Genomic DNA, 20,822 nt, shown 5'->3' with positions numbered 1-20,822 from the left:
TCGGAGGTGTAACAGTTACCTGCTGCCCAGTATACTACGCCAGCACTGGTATTGCACAACTTTAACCTGTTCAAATTGTAGACAACGACCCTGCCACGGCTTAACAGAAATCTCAATTTAGTTGGACATGGTATGCGCACTTGCCTCACCAAACATGGCGACACAATCTAGTCATCTCGAGACCTCGATCCTTTACTGTTTCAATTCAAACACTGTCACAGCACTTGCACCACGCACGCATTGTCGCAGGATTTTGACGAAACCTGAGCTAGATGCGCACGTGCACACGGCTCGTTCCTTCTGTTCTTTCCCTGCCTGGTTTATCTTGTAAATTCGTCAGAACCGGGGCTCCAGCGTAGGACATACACCGCGGTCAGCATTCGAGCTGAGGACGCGCTCTATCTGTCTGAGCTAGCGCTGGATTCCCGGTTCCGTCATCAGCACGCACCGGAGACGCTGAGGCTCATGCGCAGTTTTCGGCTTCCTCCTTACCATATGTGCAGTGTGGCTGTGCCGGGCCGTGGGTTGAGGGCAGAGAGACCACAAACCATAATAGCGCAAGCCGGGTAGAGAGCACGAGAAGCCAACAGCGCCGCCGCCATGGGGAAGAAACAGAAAGGAAAGAACGAGGACAGGTAACCACTGTCCAAGTAGATCTCCTCTGACTTTAGCCTCCCTCATCTTGACCGTAGCCTTCCCAATCACCCAAGCTTCGCAGGCAGTGGCAGCCTGTTTGTTCCTCCCTACTGCGTTATGGGATGATTACATCCTAATGCTTTTAGCACACGTTTGCCTCCCTTTGCTGATCTTTAAGTCCCCACCCTATACGAGGACTATCGACATGCGGCCGAAAAAGTTCATATGAAATATTTAGATTATCCAAGTCCTCATAGGTGACGTAGACACATATATGATAGCATTAAATGAATAGAAACCATACGTTTCAAATATGGTTAAAGTAACTCAAGATCTCACTGACAGTATCGGAAACTGGTATTAAACATCTTGACCGCGGTGTGAAATGAATGATCGTGCACCTTTGACACCGTTCAGTGTCTAAACCTTGGACCGAGACAAGTGCTTATTATTTTAAGCGGCGTGTTATTGGCAAAGTTGCCCAAACGCAGTGTGATAGGCTCTGGATCTTGTCAGAGTCGTGCGTAATCCTGCTCTCGCTTTAAAATGTAATTTTGCTGTCGTAGGAGAGAGCAAATGGACGTCAATTGAACGTGTGCCTGGTACGATTGCTTTATCTAGTTTGGCAGGTATAAATATGAGACAGATTTCTTCATGGGGTTAATATATAACCATTTGCTGGGTACACAATTATTTGCTGGACTGTTACAATGCCGTCAGCTTCTACAGTGTGCCCGAGAAACAGTTTGTGGGAGAGTGGTTTTGTATGAAAGTAACCAATAGTAAGATTACCAATGTGCAGGTGATATTTGACTTTAGACCTTATGAGAGGCTACATTGACTTAGTGTGACAGCTTTTTCCCCCAGCTCTTTTCATTCATGCTACTAATTATTGTAAAGTCTGACAGTCGAGAGATTTTCGATTATTGGGTGAAGTAAGCCAGACTGTGATGAAGTTGCTGTACGTCTTTTAGGTCTTGCTTGCGCTGTCTCTTTGAGGCATGCTGTATTTAGGTATGGACTTGAAGCTCCACCCGTCTTTTCGATTGGCTCCTGTTACTGTCCTTTTAAAATGGTGGCTTTTTATTTGTTAATAGGCTTAGTAGTCCCTCCGTAGTGCCTCCTTTTCTCATGTTGTAACCTCCCATAAGAACTACCCATCTTACATGTGTTGTCACTCGTTATGTTTTATTTACACTCTGTGAGAACTATTTTCTTACAAGACTTTCTCCTGCCTGCTGTTGCAGGCACAAGACTCTCTCCCGCAACATAATTATTTATTTTTTGCAGTGTAGCACACCATGCTTGCACTTTAGTAATGGCAGCCGCACAACTTTTCTTTTGTTGTGCATGGCTCGCCCAACTCTATATATACTGCATTGTATTTTTTTCCCCCAATGCTTCATTTTTAGTAGTAATGGCGGCTGCGTGTGATATTTTCAAAATGCGCAGCTCTGTCCGGCTTGCACCTTTTCATTTATAAAGTATGTATTTATTTCTTTGGGCAGAGCTGCACCTTCTAATTGTAGCATCCGTGCACCTTTCTTTTTGTCGGAGTAAGCAGCCAATGGTGCCGTGTGCTTTTATTTTCCAAACGCGCGCCTCGCCACACTCGAGCAAAAGGCATAGCTCACCAAACTCTATTTTTTCAATATCATATGTTTTTAGTCAGAAGTACGACACAGGCGGCATGCTGTGGTGCTTTTGAAAAACATAGACATTTTTCTTTGGCGCCCCTCACTAATTTTTTTCAATATTATATGCTTTCAGTTAGCAGCGCAGCACGCAGCTATCCTGTCAGCCGCTTAAAGGTAAAGGCGACGCATTTCGCTCCTTAAAAAAAAAAAGTACAATATTGAAAAAAAAGTTTCGCGAGCTGCGCTTTTCTTTTCTTTGTCGCTGCTCGCCAAACCACATTTTTCAATATTCTAATTTTATCATAAGCAGTGCAGCACGCCATCTTCAACTTTAACAATGGCGGCCACACCTTTCTTTTCTTTGGTGCGGCTTGCCCAACTTCCTAAGGTAAGGCACCGTTTTGTTAATCTACCAACAAAAAGTAGCAATGGGTCAAAGAGAACATACAAACTAACTATGTATCTGTGAGAACGTGACCTCAACTGTAGATGTAAAACAGCGAAATCAAACCTAGGGTACTTTCTCAGTGAGAAAAAATTCCCATCAGATTACCGACCTGTACCACCCTACATCATATCGGATCCTTCACCATGAAGGTAGATTGTTGTACCCTCGGTAGATTTGGCAAAGCTCAGCCTAATCTCACCTATATGTCCCAGTGCTAGTGTGATGCATCTAGGTGTCAAGTGGCAACTGACTAGCAGTGCTGAAAAAGTGAAAATAATAAGTGACTAGTGTGAAACCACATAAAATTGGGCAGTGAAGCGGTGAAATATTTTTAATGAGCACCTCTTCGCTCCCAAGTTAATAAAAACAGTGCAAATAGTAGTGTAAACAAATGACTACTAAAATGGATATTGGGTCGACATGTTTCTGCCGTTGAACGGGGCCAAGAGGTCTCCTACTGCTTCTTCAGGACCATGAGTGCTACTTCTAGATGTAAGTGAAACAAAAAGTTTTTTGAATTTGTATCACCTGGAGTTCTCCTGATTTCGTGGTCCAATGTGCACCAATATATCAAAAGAAACAGACAAACAAACAAAACGATACATAGAAAGAAAGACATACACAGCAAAATTAGTAGTGTATCCATGTCACGTTGTGCCATCAAGATTCAATAATCATTTGTACAACAGACATGTCAGTATGTCATATTTATCTGGAATGACATACAATGATAATGTATCAACTTGATTACCATATGAAAGCCAGACCTATTGGCTTTGCCAATATTTGTTTAGTTTTAAACAACGTGATTGTGCATCATTTTGTATATGTGTGGTTAAATGTACATGTATGTATGACTTGACAATGACTTTTTACTGTAGCGTTAACAAGCTTTTGCAATGCAATAGGTCTCGCATTACTAAAAGTTTTAGGTATTGACCTTGCACATATTAATTCAACGCCAATAGCTCAAACTTTCAGTAATGCAAGACCTATTGCATTGCAAATGCTTGTTTAAAAGAAGCAGTATGGCATCTACCTATGAAACTAGCACCATTATTATTATTTATTATTATTTATTATAGGGGTTTGTAAAGCGCCTGGTGACGCCTCCCGGCGTGTCCCCGCGCTATGGAGAGAGAGTATTAGCAGGGTGAAGCCAGAGACAAACAATTAAAGAGTAAAAAGATAAGTTTTTAACATTTTTCTAAAGGATGTCTCGTTTTTATTCTGTCTGATATTCAAGGGAAGGGTGTTCCACTTTTTTGCCGCAAGAGTGCGAAAGGACCTGCCTCCCAGTCTAGCCTTTTTTGGGAGCGTTGTATTGAACAGACCTGTTCCCTCTTACCATTCATATTGCTTAATCCAAAAAGTTTATTTGACTTGTGCCTCAAATCAAAGGCTAATAAAATGAATGCTTTTATTGCTTATAATCTCGTCTCAGTTTACAGAGAATCTAATGCCCCAATTACTTACTGATAATCTTCATTACTCTTAGTTCTCGTCAGTCATTACACCTGTGATCACTGGGATGAGGGATGTAGATGTAATACCTCTGTGAAATATCTCTATAACAGGGAAGTTTGGGTAGCCATTAAGAAGAAGCACATATGGCAGGTCTCTGTAACTTATGTGATCCCACTTGCACTCAATGTTCATAAAGCGTAATCAATTGTCACGTGCTCTAAGGTGCACTCTCCATTAAGTGCTTGAGAATATGAATTAGTAGCGTGGCCCAAAATTGGGTGACGTTCCCTAGTCACAGCAAAAGTCCCTTTGCTGGGTTGTGAAATTGCAAAACTGAAATAATATCCTGTTTGATTTAATAGAGGTTGAGTATTTCAAAATGTTTTATTCAGCCATTAGGTATTTAACCTTAATTCATGGTAAGTTGTGAATTTATCACGCAAAATAATCCAATATTCAATCCCAAAATGTCATCCAATGCATTTCGGCTCATAAAGAGCCTTCATCAGGGACTGGATTCTGAAAATCAAATATATCATACATGAGGATATGGAAACTCGAAGTTACATATTTCATATATCAACAAATCATAAATAGCGATCCAAACCTCGTACAAATCCGGTGTTATTGTCGAAATGTATCTAGTGTTCCCCAGTGAAATAGAATAAATCACCAAAACGTGTTTCTAATAGACGACGATAGTGTCTCAATAAAAGAGATAAACAACCGATTTTAAAAGAAATGGTGAAGTTAAGACGAACAACCAAATTTAAAAGGAATAGTGAAGATAACCAGTATTCATTTGGAAAAAATGTTTGTGACGGTGAGTTATAAATAGGCTGTCCGGTTTTCGGTTAAAACCGACGCTGACAGACAATACACTACTGGAAGAAAATCAGGTGACCCGGTTTAAAACGAGTGTCACTGATTTTCATAGGTGTTGCACTGTTTGGCCACATGATGGAGCCTAAGCATTGCAACACAAAACTCACAACATCGTACGGCGGAATCTGCCGCTAGAGGCACGAAGAGCGACGTGAAAGAAAATCTTGGAGAGGAGCAGCAGCAGCGCGTGAGTACAGAGGCAGACTCGTGATCTAAGAGCACGCGGGTTGGAGTCTCCAAAGTACCGGGGTAGCAAAAGAGGCCGGTACCAGAGAGGGCTAGAGAAGGGGGCGCTACACATTTGAGCTCCCTGACAGCCCGGGGAGGGGCCAGGCATCCTCGAGAACAGTGACATGGCAGGCAGGACAGTTATGGAGCGTACAGCGCTGCATCAAATTAAAGGAAAAGGAAAAAGAAAAACGGATCTTAATCACTCTATCTCGTAGAGGAATAGCCAATGCATTTGTCACAAAATAGAACAGAAAATGTACTTCAGAAAACATTCTGGCTGGCGCTGCCTGGGGCATCTAATGGAAACTGTGGTAGTGTGAGTGGCAGGGGAATGTTACAACACAGGGGACGTAGACTAACAGGCGCTCCGGGAGGGACAATGGGAATGGGGTTAACCTCTACATAATCCTGCCCAGGGAGACACCAGGCCTTCCTTGATGTTTGTTAGGAACCTGAAGAGAAGGAGATGCTAACCATGCCAGTGGCGTGGAAGCACTCGCTATGAGTCCTTAAACTGCATCTGATTCCGCAACTACTCCCCTGCTCGCCACTTGTCTTTAACACCTATTCACTGATCGCAGCATGTGGTGGCAGAGCACTGCGCGCTCCAGGCGCTAAATCCATTAAGCATGAGCGGGTTGCTGGTGGTCTGCTTGATTTCCCTGGCAATGTTATTGGGGTGCTTCCTCTTCTGTCTCATACCTCTGGCCATTAAACTCTCTGAGGAAAGCGCATTCATTCAACATTGAACATATTTAGGATTCCAGGAAGGCGGCCATTAACAGTTTGTTCTCTACAGCCTTCAGATTTTATCAGCAGTGACCTGCCCAGGCTGGCATTGTTTAAAATACCATTGTTCAACACCAGGATCCCTAAGTGGCCGCAATTAGTACAAAAACTGTGGTGCAGAATCTACATATCAATTCAAGTGCTGGCCCATTTACGAAAAATGGCCCAGTCACTTAAACGCTCGCTGCTAACACCTGTGTGTGACGTGCAAGTCAGAGGGTGAAATTCCGTCATCCTTTTGATCCTTCTGAGGTCGTCAAGTTGATTACCATTACGGTGGGAAATTTGGGCTTATCTGACAAAAATGGTGCCTTGAGGCCATTCACGTCGCCAAGTGGGTGTGACCTTTTTACACTTCACTTTACACTTGTTTTCACTCATCAGACGAATCACTGTGGAATCTTTAGTAAAGGGCCGTGGCCTGTAGCTGTACAAACCATCAGCCGAGAGGGGCGCCGCGGGAGGCCGTTCAGAGCAGATGGTCCGCCCTGCGGTGTTTTTGATAGGAAAAGAGAGGTAACATTTGCAGCCAGGTCAAAGAGACCGTGTGCAGCTAAACAAATTGGTCTCAGAAGTGCATGGGCGCTGGAGCGAGCCCTGCTGCCGGCGAGGCTGTATGTCACCGTAATGCCATGACTTTGTGTTTTTTTTTTCTTTATGAACGGCAAAAAAAGGAAACGGGATCAGAAATCTGTAGCCCTGACATTATGCGTGCATTGTGACCAGATAAATCTCATTGGATAGCGTTATTCCACAGATAATTTCTTCACTAGCATTTAGGCAGGCACTATCTACTGGGACAGGTGCAGGGAAGTTTACAGAACAATGCCTCACCATGGTTTGGAAAGAGGCATGGAGAAAGACACAGTGTGTAGTTAAAAGCATTTCAAAATGGGTTAAAGAAAACGGGAGCCAGAAAAGAAAGAGTATTTTGAAAGGTACAAGTTAATTTAAAAATAAGAAAGAACAAATAAAGTAAATATGCAATTTAAAAAGTAATAAAGAAAATAAAAAAGCAAAACAAAGAAGCACAAGCATGAATAAAAAAGCAAAGTGTGTACAGTAACTGCAAAAAGATGACAGAAGGTGCAAAAGTAGGAAATTAAAAGACGTTTAAAAGTAAAACAAAATTGATCCCACACATATTAGTATTATCATGTTCACTAGGCAAAGAGGTACGCAGTGATACACTCTCTGGCAATTATTTGTGAGTGTGATAAGAACAGCTCTCATGGGAAGCCAATGGATCTCTCACTACACATGCTCCCCTAACTCAATACCTGGTATTAGCACTCTCAATTTGAGGTACGAGGTGGAATGAAGGCCCGACATCCCTTGTATGTACACCCCCATTGGCCTGCCTGTGGTGGCCTGGCGCAGAGGTGTCAGGGGAAACCACTGCTTCTGGGCCGGTCCGGCATATGGGGAGCCGAGGTGTGACTGGCCCAAGGGCCAGAGCAACACCAGGCCCTCTGCCTGGCTCACATGGGGGAGAGGAGCTGTTGTGGTCTGCCGCACCCGAACCTGAGTACTTCACAGGTCTTTAAAAGACCATTTACTTAACAAGGTTTAATTGTTCTTTCATCCCTTCTTAGAGCCCCTACAGCTACACTCTGCTGATTTCGACTCTAGTTGCGCCTCTGGGAGCTATGTAAATATGTAAACTATGTAAAGTATATTTACTCATTCATGACCCTCTGTTGTACATTTAGACTCTGTATCCTTTATCTCCTTGTACTTCTGCTCAGCTCCTGGAAGCAGCTTAGGGGCATATTCTCAAGGACTTATTGCCGATTTATCGGGACTTTAGCACGTCAAATGTGGCAATGGATTCATCGCCCCATTCCAATGCTGGTGCAAACTGCCAACATTGCCAGTTTTTCAGTGATAGCTGCCGCAAAAACATCGCCACGATGAGAGCGGCAACTAACGCTAATGAAATGCAGAGTAGGCATACCCATCCAAAAATATAGGAAAACACCACTTCACGATATTGGGAAGGAAAGAGAAAGCGCAAATGACCCCAAGGACTCACTGAAGAATTATTGGATGGTGTACTACAATACGTTTGACTTGTATAAATGTATTTGAATGAAGAAAGCAAGCAATAATAAAAGCAGTGTTCCATAAACACCGGTAAAACACTGTTTCAGTTGTTTTTTATGGCGCGAAAATGAGTAATCACTGAAAAGCACTGTTTTTTTGAGGTATTGAAATCACTGGAAAACACTGAAAAAACACCACCAGAATTTACCAAAAATAGAAACTGAAAACAGGAAAGCCTAGTTATAAAGAAGAAAAAAGACCAAGTTGTTAAGAGGCTTCATTGGTGAGGTTGACACGAACGGTTAAGCAATGTAATCCAAAGTACGTAAGGTAAAAAGATAGTGAACGCGAACCTTCGCTGTTGGTTATCCTAAAAAGAATTATAAGTAATTTTACTCACGTGAATGGATTTCAAAGAACTCGCATCTTGCACGATAGCCGTGCTCTGTTCTCCTGCCATATGTGCATCGCTAAACGCCGTGGTGTTATGGGTGCCGCTCAATATATAAATAGGACTGGTGAATTTCACCATAGGTGGCGGCCATCTTACAATGTATTAACATTGAAAAAGTGAAAGATCTTATTGTTCGAGATTAGTAGTGCAAAAGATATAAATGAAATTAAATTACATGAAATTAAAAGGTGATGGATGAAATCATGTTACATGTTAATGGATCGACATCACATCAGAGAATGTAAGCAAGTACGTTTCAACAAGAACATTCAAGGAACAATAAAGTTATTCCCCATAGTGAAAAAAAATCCAAAAATTAACAATACTAGATTCTTAGACTAGAAATATATCCAGGTGTATACTGTCTTCAAAATGGTTATCATTGGTAGATTTCCAAATAAAATCGCACAAAATATGGTACAAAGTTTAGATGTTAATCAAGTCTTTACAGATAACAATTGTATTCCACCCGGTCATTCATTCCAGTGGGTTTCAAAGTTTCCAGTCTGAAAATCCAATGATTTTCACATTGTAGAAATCTTTTATTATTGTCAACACCCTCCTTTTTCGGCACTGTTTCCAAGATCATGAATCTCAATTGACTGATGTTATGTCTGGTTTCACGGAAATGTGTAGCTACCGTGGATTTCAAAGACTGGGTACGAATGTTCGATTTGTGTTCATTAAGTCTAATTTTCATTTTCCTTTCGGTTTTGCCAACATACCCCTGACCGCAGGGACATTTCAGTAAGTAGATGAAATTTGATGAGTCACACATAGCTATTAATCTTAATTTGATTTTATGTCCCTTACTAGGATGTGTCACAAAAATCCCTCTGATGATGTTATTATAATGGTAACAGTTATAACAGGGTAGTGTCCCTTGAAATATCTCATTAGTCGGTAGGTCTACTGGTTTCAGTAAACTTCCAAGGTTCTTTGCTCTCTGGTAAGCAAATAAGGGCATCTCTTGAAATATGTTGTTAAAATCAGGTTCTTGTGATAGGATCACCCAATGTCTCCTTATGATATTTTTGAATGTTTTGCTTTTAGTGGAGAATTTAGACACTATTACAACTCTTGATGTATCTTTTGTTGTAGTTTTCTTTAAAAGGTCTTTACTCTCCTTTTGGGAACAACATGTTTTTGCTTCTTCTAAAACATGTTGTGGGTAACCTCTTTCTTTGAATCTGATTTCCATTTAATTTATTCTCATGTCAGCTCGTTCAGGTGATGATACTATTCTCTTTACTCTTAGCATTTGAGAATAAGTAAGATGTCTCTTCAAGGAGTCTTGGTGGAAACTGTTATGATGTAACAAATTGTTGCGATCGGTTGATTTGCGATAGATGTCCGTGTTAAAAGCTGAACCTATTCATTGGACTTCCACATCCAAGAACGTGATTTTCCTATCGTTCATCTCAAATGTGAACTGTATGCGTTCATCTCTCGTGTTTAGTTCCGTGATAGCTGCCAATAGTTCAACTTCTGTGCCAGTCCATATAACCTCATCACTGCTAATGATATTTTCCTGCTGTGCTGCACCCTAATGATAATGGGTGTGGTCGTGACGGAACCATTCCGTCATCAGCACAGCTCAACCGTGTCTGATGACTGAATGGTTCCGTCACCAGCATCGAAGGGGATAATAAACAGATCATCGATGTATCTCAATAGGAGTTTTGTTTGTGATTTCCAGGGTTCACAGTTCAAAATGTAGTTCTCCTCAAAATGTTCCATAAAGATATTGGCATATACCTGCGCTGCCGAATTTCCCATGGCTGGGCCAGTTTGCTGCAAATAATATCTGTCTTTCCATCTGAAGTAGCTGTGGTAAAGAGTGAAGTACAGTAATTCCATAAGGAAGACTTTTTAAAGTCTTCTTCCACATTTGTATGAAGTATTGCTTGTTCAATTGCCTCAATTCCATCCTGATGAGGAATGGACGTATATAAGGATTTTACATCCAAGCTGCATAGAATTATGTTTTCTTCCAATGATAATTGCACCTGATCTAATTTCTCTAGAAAATGGGTTGTGTCCTTCACATAAGTCTTCATTCTCATTACATGAGGTTGTAAATGTTTGTCAAGAAGTTGACCAATTGGTTGGTGAATACTACCAACAGTTGAAACAATAGGTCGAAAAGGTGGTCTCCTCAAGCCTTTATGAATTTTCGGTAACATATGATTTACCGGATTTTTTGGGTGTTGTATGTTAAGAAATTTCTTCGTCCTGTCATTTATTGTTCCATCAAGATGTGCTTTGTTAATTATTTGTTCAAGATATTCAGAAAGTTGTATTGTGGGGTTAGTCTCCAGGAGAAGATACACTGTGTCATCAGCTAAGTGAAGTTCTACTTCATGTTCATAATGAGAAGTGTTCATGATCACGATTGAACCTCCTTTACCAGCTTTCTGACATATTATCTTTGGGTTCAAAGCAATGTTTCGAAGAGCAGATATCTGTTTCCGTGTGAGATTTGGTTGCCTTGATTTTCTGTCAAAATTTAGTTTGGATAATTCCAATTTGACAAGGTTTTCAAATGTATCCAACATTTTGTGAGATATTGGTGCAACATAAGTGCTCTGAGGTGATAAACCCAATAGTTGATCCTCTTTGGTTACTCCTTTTTCGGTTACGATGTTATCAAAGAAATGTCGTAAGAGTAATTTTCTCATTAGTTTATAGAGACTTACTTCCATTACTAATCTGTCCGTCTCTGTGGTAGGAACAAATGTCATCCCCTTCTGTAAGGTATCCATCGTTACTTTATCAAAATGTACATCAGAAATGTTAATTACCAAGTCTTTTAGTTCAAATTCTTCTTGTTTTTTTCTTTCGTCTTCTCTGCTGGCACACTTCGGGTGTTCAGTGCTTCCTTTTCCTTTTCTTTTGCTCCTCCTGGGTCTTCTTTTTCTGATATGCCCCATCTTTTTGTTGTTGATCACCACTTTGACAGTGTCTCAAAGTTTCCGGTTGTTGTTTTGTAACCGCAATTTGTTGTTGATTAGTTCTCCCTGTTCTCCTGGGTCTAGTTGACTGATCACTATCAGTTGAGGTGGTGTCTGTACTTTGTGAATAAGGCTTGGATTGTCTACGGCGGGCATATACCTCAGCCCAGGTATATACCTCCCCAAGTTTGTAGTCCATGGTATCTCTACGTAGTTTCCTGATCTTCCTGTTGTTGATTTCGTGTGTGTTTTGTAAGCTGTATATTTATGTCTTATAATGTTTTCGCCCAATCCTCAGGTGATGTACTTTTAGTCAACTCGGTCGTCGCTGCTTCGATTTCTTTATGGAGCTCCTCCAAAATGCATGATAACCCCTCAATTATCAAAAGAATGAGATCTAAAGAACATTTCATCAGGATAGCGAACCACTAATCTTTGAGTTTTGTAGAATTCTTGCATAAAGATGGTTTTAACGCAATTCTTAGGCCCCTTGGTATCCGAAGGGCTCTGTGGTATTTAACCAACATACTCGCGTGGAGTCTCTGATTGATCTCTCTTTTTGAAAGATAAGTTAATTGTCGTATATTTTATTCTTTGTTTCTTTCTATGTGTATTGATTTCCGTAGTCTCCTCATGTATCCGAGCATAAATGCGGGTTGCTTCATCTGTTGAAAAAGCGAAGGTATCCGCTCTTTGGTCAGTAATGCCTGAAATATCCTCGTATTGCATGTTTTCAGAAGGTGCCAAGTGTGAAAAAGCGGATAGGAATATAGTTACTTATGTGATCCCACTTGCACTCAATGTTCATAAAGCGTAATCAATTGTCGCGTGCTCTAGGGTGCGCTCTCCGTTAAGTGCTTGAGAATATGAATTAGTAGCTTGGACTTTTGGTGTGACTAGGGGACGTCACCCAATTTTGGGGCACGCTACTAATTCAGGTCTCTGTAACCCTCATTTTCTTTCCTCTCTGACATCAGGGCTGGTATAAAGCTCTAGACATCTTCAGTGAATTGTATGCTTTTTTATGATACGTAGTTTTTTAAATGTATGATTTTCTTTTCACCTGCGTTACCCTCGCAGCATATAGTGCAGCCCCATCAAGATATTTGGCATGAACTCACGGTGTTATCAATCCAAAACCATAATTAGTGTTTTCCATGTCCATTGGTATTTTTCAACTTCATGCAATTCACTAAAAATTAATTCCTCGTATATCACTGGTGGTTGAGCCTTTTTTGTTTTGTACATATGATCTGTACGGTTCCCAGAATTCTCTTAGACATTATGTCAGTTCGCAATATTCTTCCATCTTCGCATTACAGTATGCTGTGTCTTCTGATTCGTTACTTAAACTACCAACTCGCCCTCACACACAGCACACTTCCATTCGTCTTTTTTCAACATCAGTGGCTGCCATACAGATGTCCTTAATCTGATTTCCCCCTTTGTGTCCTTCTTGGTCCTTGGTTAAAAAGGTGGAAGTTTATGGATGACTATTTCTAGGCTGGCCTGCAAAACATATTTTTACAAGACCAGGTATCAAAAACAAATTAAAATGAATAACCATGTTTTAATTAATTCTTTCAGTGGGGTAATTCAAACTACTGAATCCTTAGTTCCATAGACGTCTGACCGCGAGGAGGAAGCGCTTAATTCCACTGTGCACGGTCAGACCCCGGGGCTTGGATTATGACGGTCCTGCTTCTTTGTACAGACTTTGATGGTACGCACCTTGTGCAGAGAACTTTTTAGACGGATGGCTGTCTGCAGCGGTTGTTGATCCTTGCCAAAGACTGAAAGACATTGGATTACACACGGCTAGACACTTTGTGTGCAAGCTGCCCATGAGTATCTTTTTAGATCTTGTCCATGTATTAGGATTAGTGTTCCTAATCTTCCTATGTCTTGAAGAGGCCCAACAACAAGGGCCAAAACGCGTCGACCTCTTTTGATTGGAGGAGCCCGATACAAAAATAAATCTGATGCATATAATGAGGGACACCCAAGAGAAGATTTGAGGACAGGATGTTTCCTTCTGGGTGTCACCATAATGGACTACCTCTAATATGGATTGCATATGATATTTAGAAGTCGCAGCCTTATATTCGTATGAACATTTTTGGAAGAGAGACGTTTCCTAGTGTTTGTTTTGTGACAATTTGTTTTGTTTTTTGTATTAGTTGATTAATGTATGAGAAGATATGTCCACATTGTATTGTGAATAGACATTTGTTTTGTCACTGTTATATGCCCATACACTGTTTTCTGCTTTACAGTTTAGGAGTTTTGGGGTTTCGCTTCTTAAAAATGCTAATAGATAGCATTTTGTAATTCCATACCAGATAAGTGACCAATTATTGGCTTTGTTGTATAAAAATCTATTCCCACAGGCTACCACTTTTTCTGTTTCCTTTACCTAATGCCCAGGTCCAAGTGGTTTAGCAGGGCATACCCCTATTGTTGTATACATTTTTCAGTAGGGCAGCAGACTAAATAGTTTTTTTTTCTGTAATGCCAGTAGAACCTTTTTCTATTTAGTTTTGCCCCCCCCCACCCCAATGAGAAGACCTAAAGGAACAGTTGTAGAAAAAATAATTCTTATAACGCAGCTCATTTGATTGGACTCATTGCACTGGTCTTTTGAGCTAATTTCTTTTTTTTATGGAACAAATCGTTTTTATTGATTCTGTTGGTAGATGTCTCAACATATGCACACAGCCATTCGCCTACAACCACAGGGGCCGGTGGCTAAAGGACAATGCATTGAGTCATATATATCTCCATCCCGCTAATGCCGACATCCCGGAGGCTGGCAACACTCAGTCACACCTACCAAATAGGAGTAACATAGACTGTCAAAACAACACAGGTATAAGAACGCAAACCCATCATAAAGAGAGAACAACAAGTAAAGGAACCCCCACCCGACCACCCCCCAAAAGGAAATGGGAAAACAGAGTGAGACCCGTACCAAGGTCTTCAGGAGGTGTATAGTGACCCACAACTCCCACCAAGCCAAGCCCTAGCCCTCTTGCTCGCTCAGATGGGGCACTACTTATTCCGAAGTTGGAGGTATTAGACGGAGCACTTGCAGGAGTTTGGGACAAGTGACCTCGCGGAGGTCCTTCGACAGCAGCGTTATGAAAGAAGCCCAAAGTTCCACGTATTTATCGCCCTTCTGATCTTGACTCAGCGAGCGTCGTTTCAAGGCAAGGGTCATCCAGAGCCTACGGAGCCAAGCTGTGTGGTCCAGCACAGTGGGAGTACACCAATGAAATAATATTGCCTGCCTTGCTGTGAGCAATGCTGACGCCATCTGCCTGCCTCGTAGTGACCTCAATGGGAAAGTGAGTGGGTTTGATAGCCCCAGCAGGGAATAAGCCGGGAAGAGAGGGAACTCGGTGTCAAATGCAGTGTTGATATCACTAAGCACCTGTTCCAAAGTCTCTCTAGCCTCGGGCAATGCCAAAGATGGGCAAGGGAGCCTGATAGGCCGCAGCCTTGCCAACAGTCCTCCGTGTGATTCTTGTCCCATTGGTGTATCCTAGCTGGCGAAAGATACCAATAAGATACAACATTGAATGCGGATCCCAGCAGTGTTGTATGCCATGTGGTGAACTCTGTAGTGAATGTAGTCCCATTCCTTGTCTGTGAGGGCCCATCCCAGCTCTGACTCCCACCGGAGAAGACCGCTTCCCTATTGCTCGTGGGGCAAGGAGGGCATGAGGTTCCGTTATGAGGTGCTTGTCATCTTTCTTGTTTGCTATCCATTTCTAGAAAGGGGTAAGCTTACGAGAGACATGTGAGAGATAAGCCCTAGAGGTCGCCCAGTGCCGGAGCTGTAGAACTTGTCAGTTCGAGGAAGGTCAAGATCTTGGCGAATCCGATCAAACAGGACAACGCCCTCGAGGTCGAATAAATGGCCTAAGCTCTTACAACCCGCTTCTCTCCATCTCTGGGCAACCGCCGTCTTACATCCAGGAAGGAAATCTGGGTTGTCAACCATCGGCGTCATCCGGGAGGGGAAGGTAGTAAGGCCTCTCGAGAGTGCCACCACGTCTTTCACTTTCATTGTCCCTGCCGTGACTGGGGAAGAGTAAAGGCCCCATGCTCATGAGCAGCGGGGAAGCCAGATTTCCCGCCAGACATGCGCACCGGCTACGGCCTGATCCATGAAGGCCCAGTGCTTCTTGGAAAGTTCCTCTCCAGCACATACCGAAGGTGTGATGGGATCTTCTTGCGAAGGGAAAAGGAGGCGAACAGTTGGTCATAAGGGGAAAGAATTGGTGATATCAGTCATCTTGGGCTAATGACACAGGTAGCCGAAGGGTGAAGCAAGTGAGTGGTAGTAGGAGGGATAGTCCTCTAAAGGGAAAGTTAGCGAGGCATTGCAACTCTTTTGATGTAATAAAGACTTACCACACCACCGCGTAGATGTGTTAGGGAATGGGAGCTGACTACGGTCATGGCTTATGAAGTATCATTGCATTCGGGGGAGTATTTTTGACATTTGGCTTAGTTATGAAGAAACTGACTGGTATGAGCAATGAGGTTGTGGAATAAGCCTAAACATGTCTGAAATGGCAGTGCGTGTTGTGGTCTAAGCAAATTAGAACAAGAGAGCACTTTAGGCTAGCATTTGCAAGCTAAGTCAAACTACGTTTGTAAAAATATCACAATCACCAGAGGTACTAAACAATTGCGTGCCCAAACTAAAAGGTAGATGAATGTATGCATCCCAGCTTCTTGAATGTTCTCCAGAAAGTAAGCCAAGTCTTGGTGGACGTAGAACGGGTGTGCTGATCCTTTGTAGGTGATATGGAAAAGGGGATGTTCAAGTTCTGTTGTCTAGGTCTGAGAAAGAGGAAGCTTTTCCTTGTTTTGACAGTGGGCTTAGAGCAGATGTCTTCAAACTTTTTTTGCTGTGAGCCTTCATAAGCAAAATCTTTTTAAATTGCCCCTCCTCCCCTCCATCAAAATGTAATGGCAGTACTTGGGAGAGTGGAAGGGTCAGAACTGAATGCAGGGGGCAGGCTTACAATTTCTAAGGAACTTTTTCTTTAGCTTACAATCCACAGTAAATAGGAGACTTATAGAAGAGGAAATATATCAAACAAAAACACTACTCCCTAGACTTTGGGTGTTGTGAGCCCCTCACACTCCTGAGACTCTATGCAACTGCAGCTGTTGCTCTGATAGCCGCTGCCCTGAGTAGCAGACTGTGTCCTGTGCCTCTTTCGCCCCTTTCCCACAATGCCTGGCCATCACTCCAATCTTGAAACAGATTCTGTGCCTCTTTCAGAATTAAATGATCTTTCACATGTTGCCGACCACTTTGCAGCAAGGGTGCCCTCAGCCCAGATGCTAACAAGGAAAATGAGCTTCCAATCCTCTTTTATAAAATAAGACAGTCATCATTGTTATGTGGTGGGCTTTTCACACTCTTGGCGGCTTTTAATAATGGAGTCACTTGAAGCTTCTTGGTGACAAAGACCTATTCTTTTTGAGAGGTGATCTCAGTGTTTTGAGCTTAGGAAAGCATCCTCTTAATGGGTTTATAAAAATGTTTGCACTAGGTACAGTGTATTACCTATTACTCAAAGGTATTCTATGAGAGCACCTGCTTAATCTCAAAAACGAAATAATTTTGAGCAGCCTTCCTTATACTCGGGACGACTGGAAATATGCAATTTTGTGGCTGCATAATCTTCTATATAATAATGTATTTGATGCATAATTCACCATCTGCTGCAGAATTTACACAAAAACAAAATGTGTTTCTATCTCCTATGTATACAAAGTTACTAAACATGCAACAATACATGTTGCAGTGCTAGGTAAGGCCTGTCGCAAAGTTTGACTGGTCACCTTTCTGTTGCTCATTGCTATATTTAGGTGATAAACTGGTACTAATGAGAAGACCCCTTTGCCCAGACAGTGTTAGCATGTGGAAAACTGACAAAATAATGAAGTAATACCACTCAAAAAAGAGCTGCATCAAGCTTCAAATGTAGCTTTTTTTGATGAATAATTAAGTCTGTCGCATGGGCGTCCGCAGACATTTTTCCGGGGGGGGGGGGGGGCAAAATGTTAACGTCATCACCATTCTCCGACATGATGTGTGCCTGGTGGGGCACAAGAAACACTGGGGCGCAGAACTGGGATAGACTCAATTAAATGCCAGGAATCCAGGACATGTGACTGACCCTGCCACAGGCCAACAAACACTGCCTTTAGGGAAAACGCTAAACTTTCTGACAAGCTGCTTTATCTCTGTCTGCTAGGTGTGCAGAATTCCGGGTCCTCGATCCAACACCAATCAAGGTTGTCTTCAGCACGATTCGATTTTTATCAGAATACTTTAAAACAGCCTATGATTAAAGCACCAGATTTAGTATACTGAATGCACATTGTATGTTATGGATATTTTGTAGCACACATATTTACCAATATTGGCTTCTTGGTGCTAGAATTCACGATAACTTTTATCCAAAGTTAAAGCACAACGTCCAAGTTAGTAATAAATAATACAGCAATCACACACGCTAGTGATTCGCCAGTGGGTGCTCCCTTTACTAGAATTCCCCAGGAATTGCTAAATTTTACACACATTCAATTAATTTATACAAAAAAAAATGTATAGGTCCGAATGTTAGCTATATTTTTGAAAAGAAACTAAGAGTCCTTCTACGTGTAGTCAATGTCAAACTGACAACGTGCGCAAGTTTAGGGATACAATAATGTCCACCTCCGTTATGCAGAAGCCAGGCACCGTAAATGTGTGGCACATGGGGCGCCGCAGCGGCGGCACATCACAGGTCCAGGGATGCTGAGTCTTACACAGTGGTCGAAGTGGGCGGGAATAACCCAAGGATTGGATCTGTGGGTGTAGCCTAATTTATACCTTGCAGTTTTTATGCAGCTCTTAGATGACAGTTAATAGCTCACTGTTCTAAGTTAGGATTTTAACTTATAAACTGCAAGTAACTGCAAGTAACAAAAGGATCTCTCTGACAAAAGCAGTAGCCCACTGCCCTATTTACATTATATGCACTTTGTGATCTGCATGGCGCATGTTCTTTGCTGCCGATACATTAACCCTCTGAGCTACCTTTCCAGGAGTCAAAACTTCCACTGGACAAAATTCTGTTCTCTCTCTAGGAAGAACATTAACCACCAGAGTCATCATGATATTTTTATTGTTGCCGAAAATTGCTGGAGGCCAGGAAGGAGGTAGCAAGCGTTTTTAAAACCATAATATACTTGCAAACATGATGCCTCCACCTAAAGTCAGCACCCGGTCTGGTCACACTGGCTGCACCGCCCTAGAGCTGGCCCTTCTCAAGGGTCCTGTGACCTCATTGACTGTTGTTCTAGGGTGTGCTGCTTCATAGGCCTGCCCGCAAGACTGGAGGTGAACTTCAGTATGGATAGTGGTGGACAAGCCTTGAAGGTTAACCTATACTTGTCATGCTAGGGTCCACCTGCTGGTGCGAAGACACCAGGACGTCTAAGGTCTTGCGGAGCCTTCTAAGGTCTATCATGTGATTGTGCTCTCGCAGGAGAGTTGTCTGGTGGACTGGTTATTAAGTCTGAACCTGGTTTCTAGTTCCAAATTCAGCAGCTCTGACCTTAGTGACACGTTGTCTCCCCCACTGAACACCGTACTGCCGCACTGAGTAAAACTCCCACTGTCTTCAACTACAACCCAATTGTTGCCCGCTATAAACACCTGGATGCGTCTCAATTTAAATTACGCACTAGACAAGAGCAATATGCGGCCTACAAAAAAAAAAGAAACAACATCCTGGAAAAAGCAAAAACTTATAGGGAATGCAAAATTTAGCAAACCATGGGAAATGTAAGCAGGAACAACATGGTTACCTTAATGCTTTTACACTCACTATTCAGAAATCAGTGATTGCTTTGCCTGAAAAGTTAAGGACACAACTACAGGGCCCTGAATGGACCCATTTCAATGGCCATTTCTTATATCCTTACAAAATGTAAGCAGTATGGTAAAATGACCACATCCCTGGACGCAGAGCCGCAGCACACATTTTGTTTTCCAATCTACACATTGCAGTACCTCCAGGATTGGTGCACTAGTTTCAAGTCCAGGGAAAACAAAGACAAGAAAACAAAAATAGGACTTCACTGGCAAACTCTGTAAAAGTGGCGCTAATGTGTTCCAGTGTGAATAAAATCAGTTTGGCCAGTTTGCTACCACTCTGTCTTACTTTATTTAGTTATTTATCTATTTTTAATATTTCTTGCCTTTTATTCCCAATGCTGCACTTTGGAATTAAAATGTCAGAAAAATACGACATTTCCAGCAAAAGCGTCCTTCTTTTTTGGATCCATTTCACAGGGAAGCAAAGAAATGAAAGGAGAGGAAAGAGAGTAAGAACCCCGTCTTGAAGTCACAGAGTCGGTCGTGCTGAATAATTTAGTCCTACTCTGCTGCATAATTCCAGTGGTCAAGCTGATGCTGCGTGTAGTACAAGTTTTAAATAATGACTTGCATATTCACAGTGCTTTGTGTTACAGGCTAGGACTTCATAGAGTTATAAATGCACAAGCCACTATTTCGCACTGCGCCACCAGGATGCAATAATGTGGTCCTACAATTAGGCATCTGCAGCTATCATATAAACCAATTGAGGGTTCACAACATAAAAGGAAGTGTTCCCAATGATTAGTTTAATTTGCATTTATTTTTCATGTACGCATGTGCATTATTTTATATGCAGATGGCTAAAGGTGAAAAAAATATATTTACAGACCATTTTGTTCTTCTTAGCCACTTAGCAATGTCTTTAATCCATCCACCAGGGCACCCAGAATCACCATACATTTGTATGCACTTCAACCGCTTGATTTCGATAACTACAGTCTTGAAATGCTAAATAAAGAAAGCCACACTTCCATGCCATCTTCATTTACAAATGGCTACAAAAACATTTGTGCTCCCCTGGGAACACAACCACGGACCCCCAGGGGTTGTGTCCCACAGTTTGATGACCTCTGACTTAGAGTAATCATGCAAGATGGTGATCTGGTGTCCTTCCCAAGTGATAAACTTGTTCTTGCATATGAATTCCAAAATAAATTCAACATGTTGATAATGCAGGGTTTACAGATTTTTTGGCCTGGTCAGACCAGATGAGGTGGCATAATAATTTTGTCGTGTGGGGATACCGTGCTCTCTTAAAAGTTCAACATGGTTATCAGATGAGATATTAGTATTGTGAGGAATCCAGTCTTCAAGAAAG

At 42.0% G+C, this 20,822-nt stretch overlaps 1 protein-coding gene across 2 annotated transcripts in view; it reads left to right on the top strand.

Moving 5' to 3' along the window:
* Nucleotides 1-242: 242 nt before the first annotated feature.
* EIF5B (eukaryotic translation initiation factor 5B) overlaps nucleotides 243-20,822 on the top strand; it is a 697,227-nt gene continuing 676,647 nt past the window's right edge. For both annotated transcript variants that reach the window (XM_086934729.1, XM_086934728.1), the window contains exon 1: nucleotides 243-635. In XM_086934729.1, the coding sequence (XP_086790855.1) occupies nucleotides 601-635 (35 nt within the window). In that variant the 5' untranslated portion in view covers nucleotides 243-600. The remainder of the gene's footprint in view (nucleotides 636-20,822) is intronic.

The sequence above is a fragment of the Lissotriton vulgaris genome, chromosome 8 (assembly GCF_964263255.1).
Source record: "Lissotriton vulgaris chromosome 8, aLisVul1.2, whole genome shotgun sequence".
In the NCBI taxonomy this organism is placed as follows: domain Eukaryota; kingdom Metazoa; phylum Chordata; class Amphibia; order Caudata; family Salamandridae; genus Lissotriton; species Lissotriton vulgaris.
This window is presented reverse-complemented; position numbering and strand designations above follow the sequence as displayed.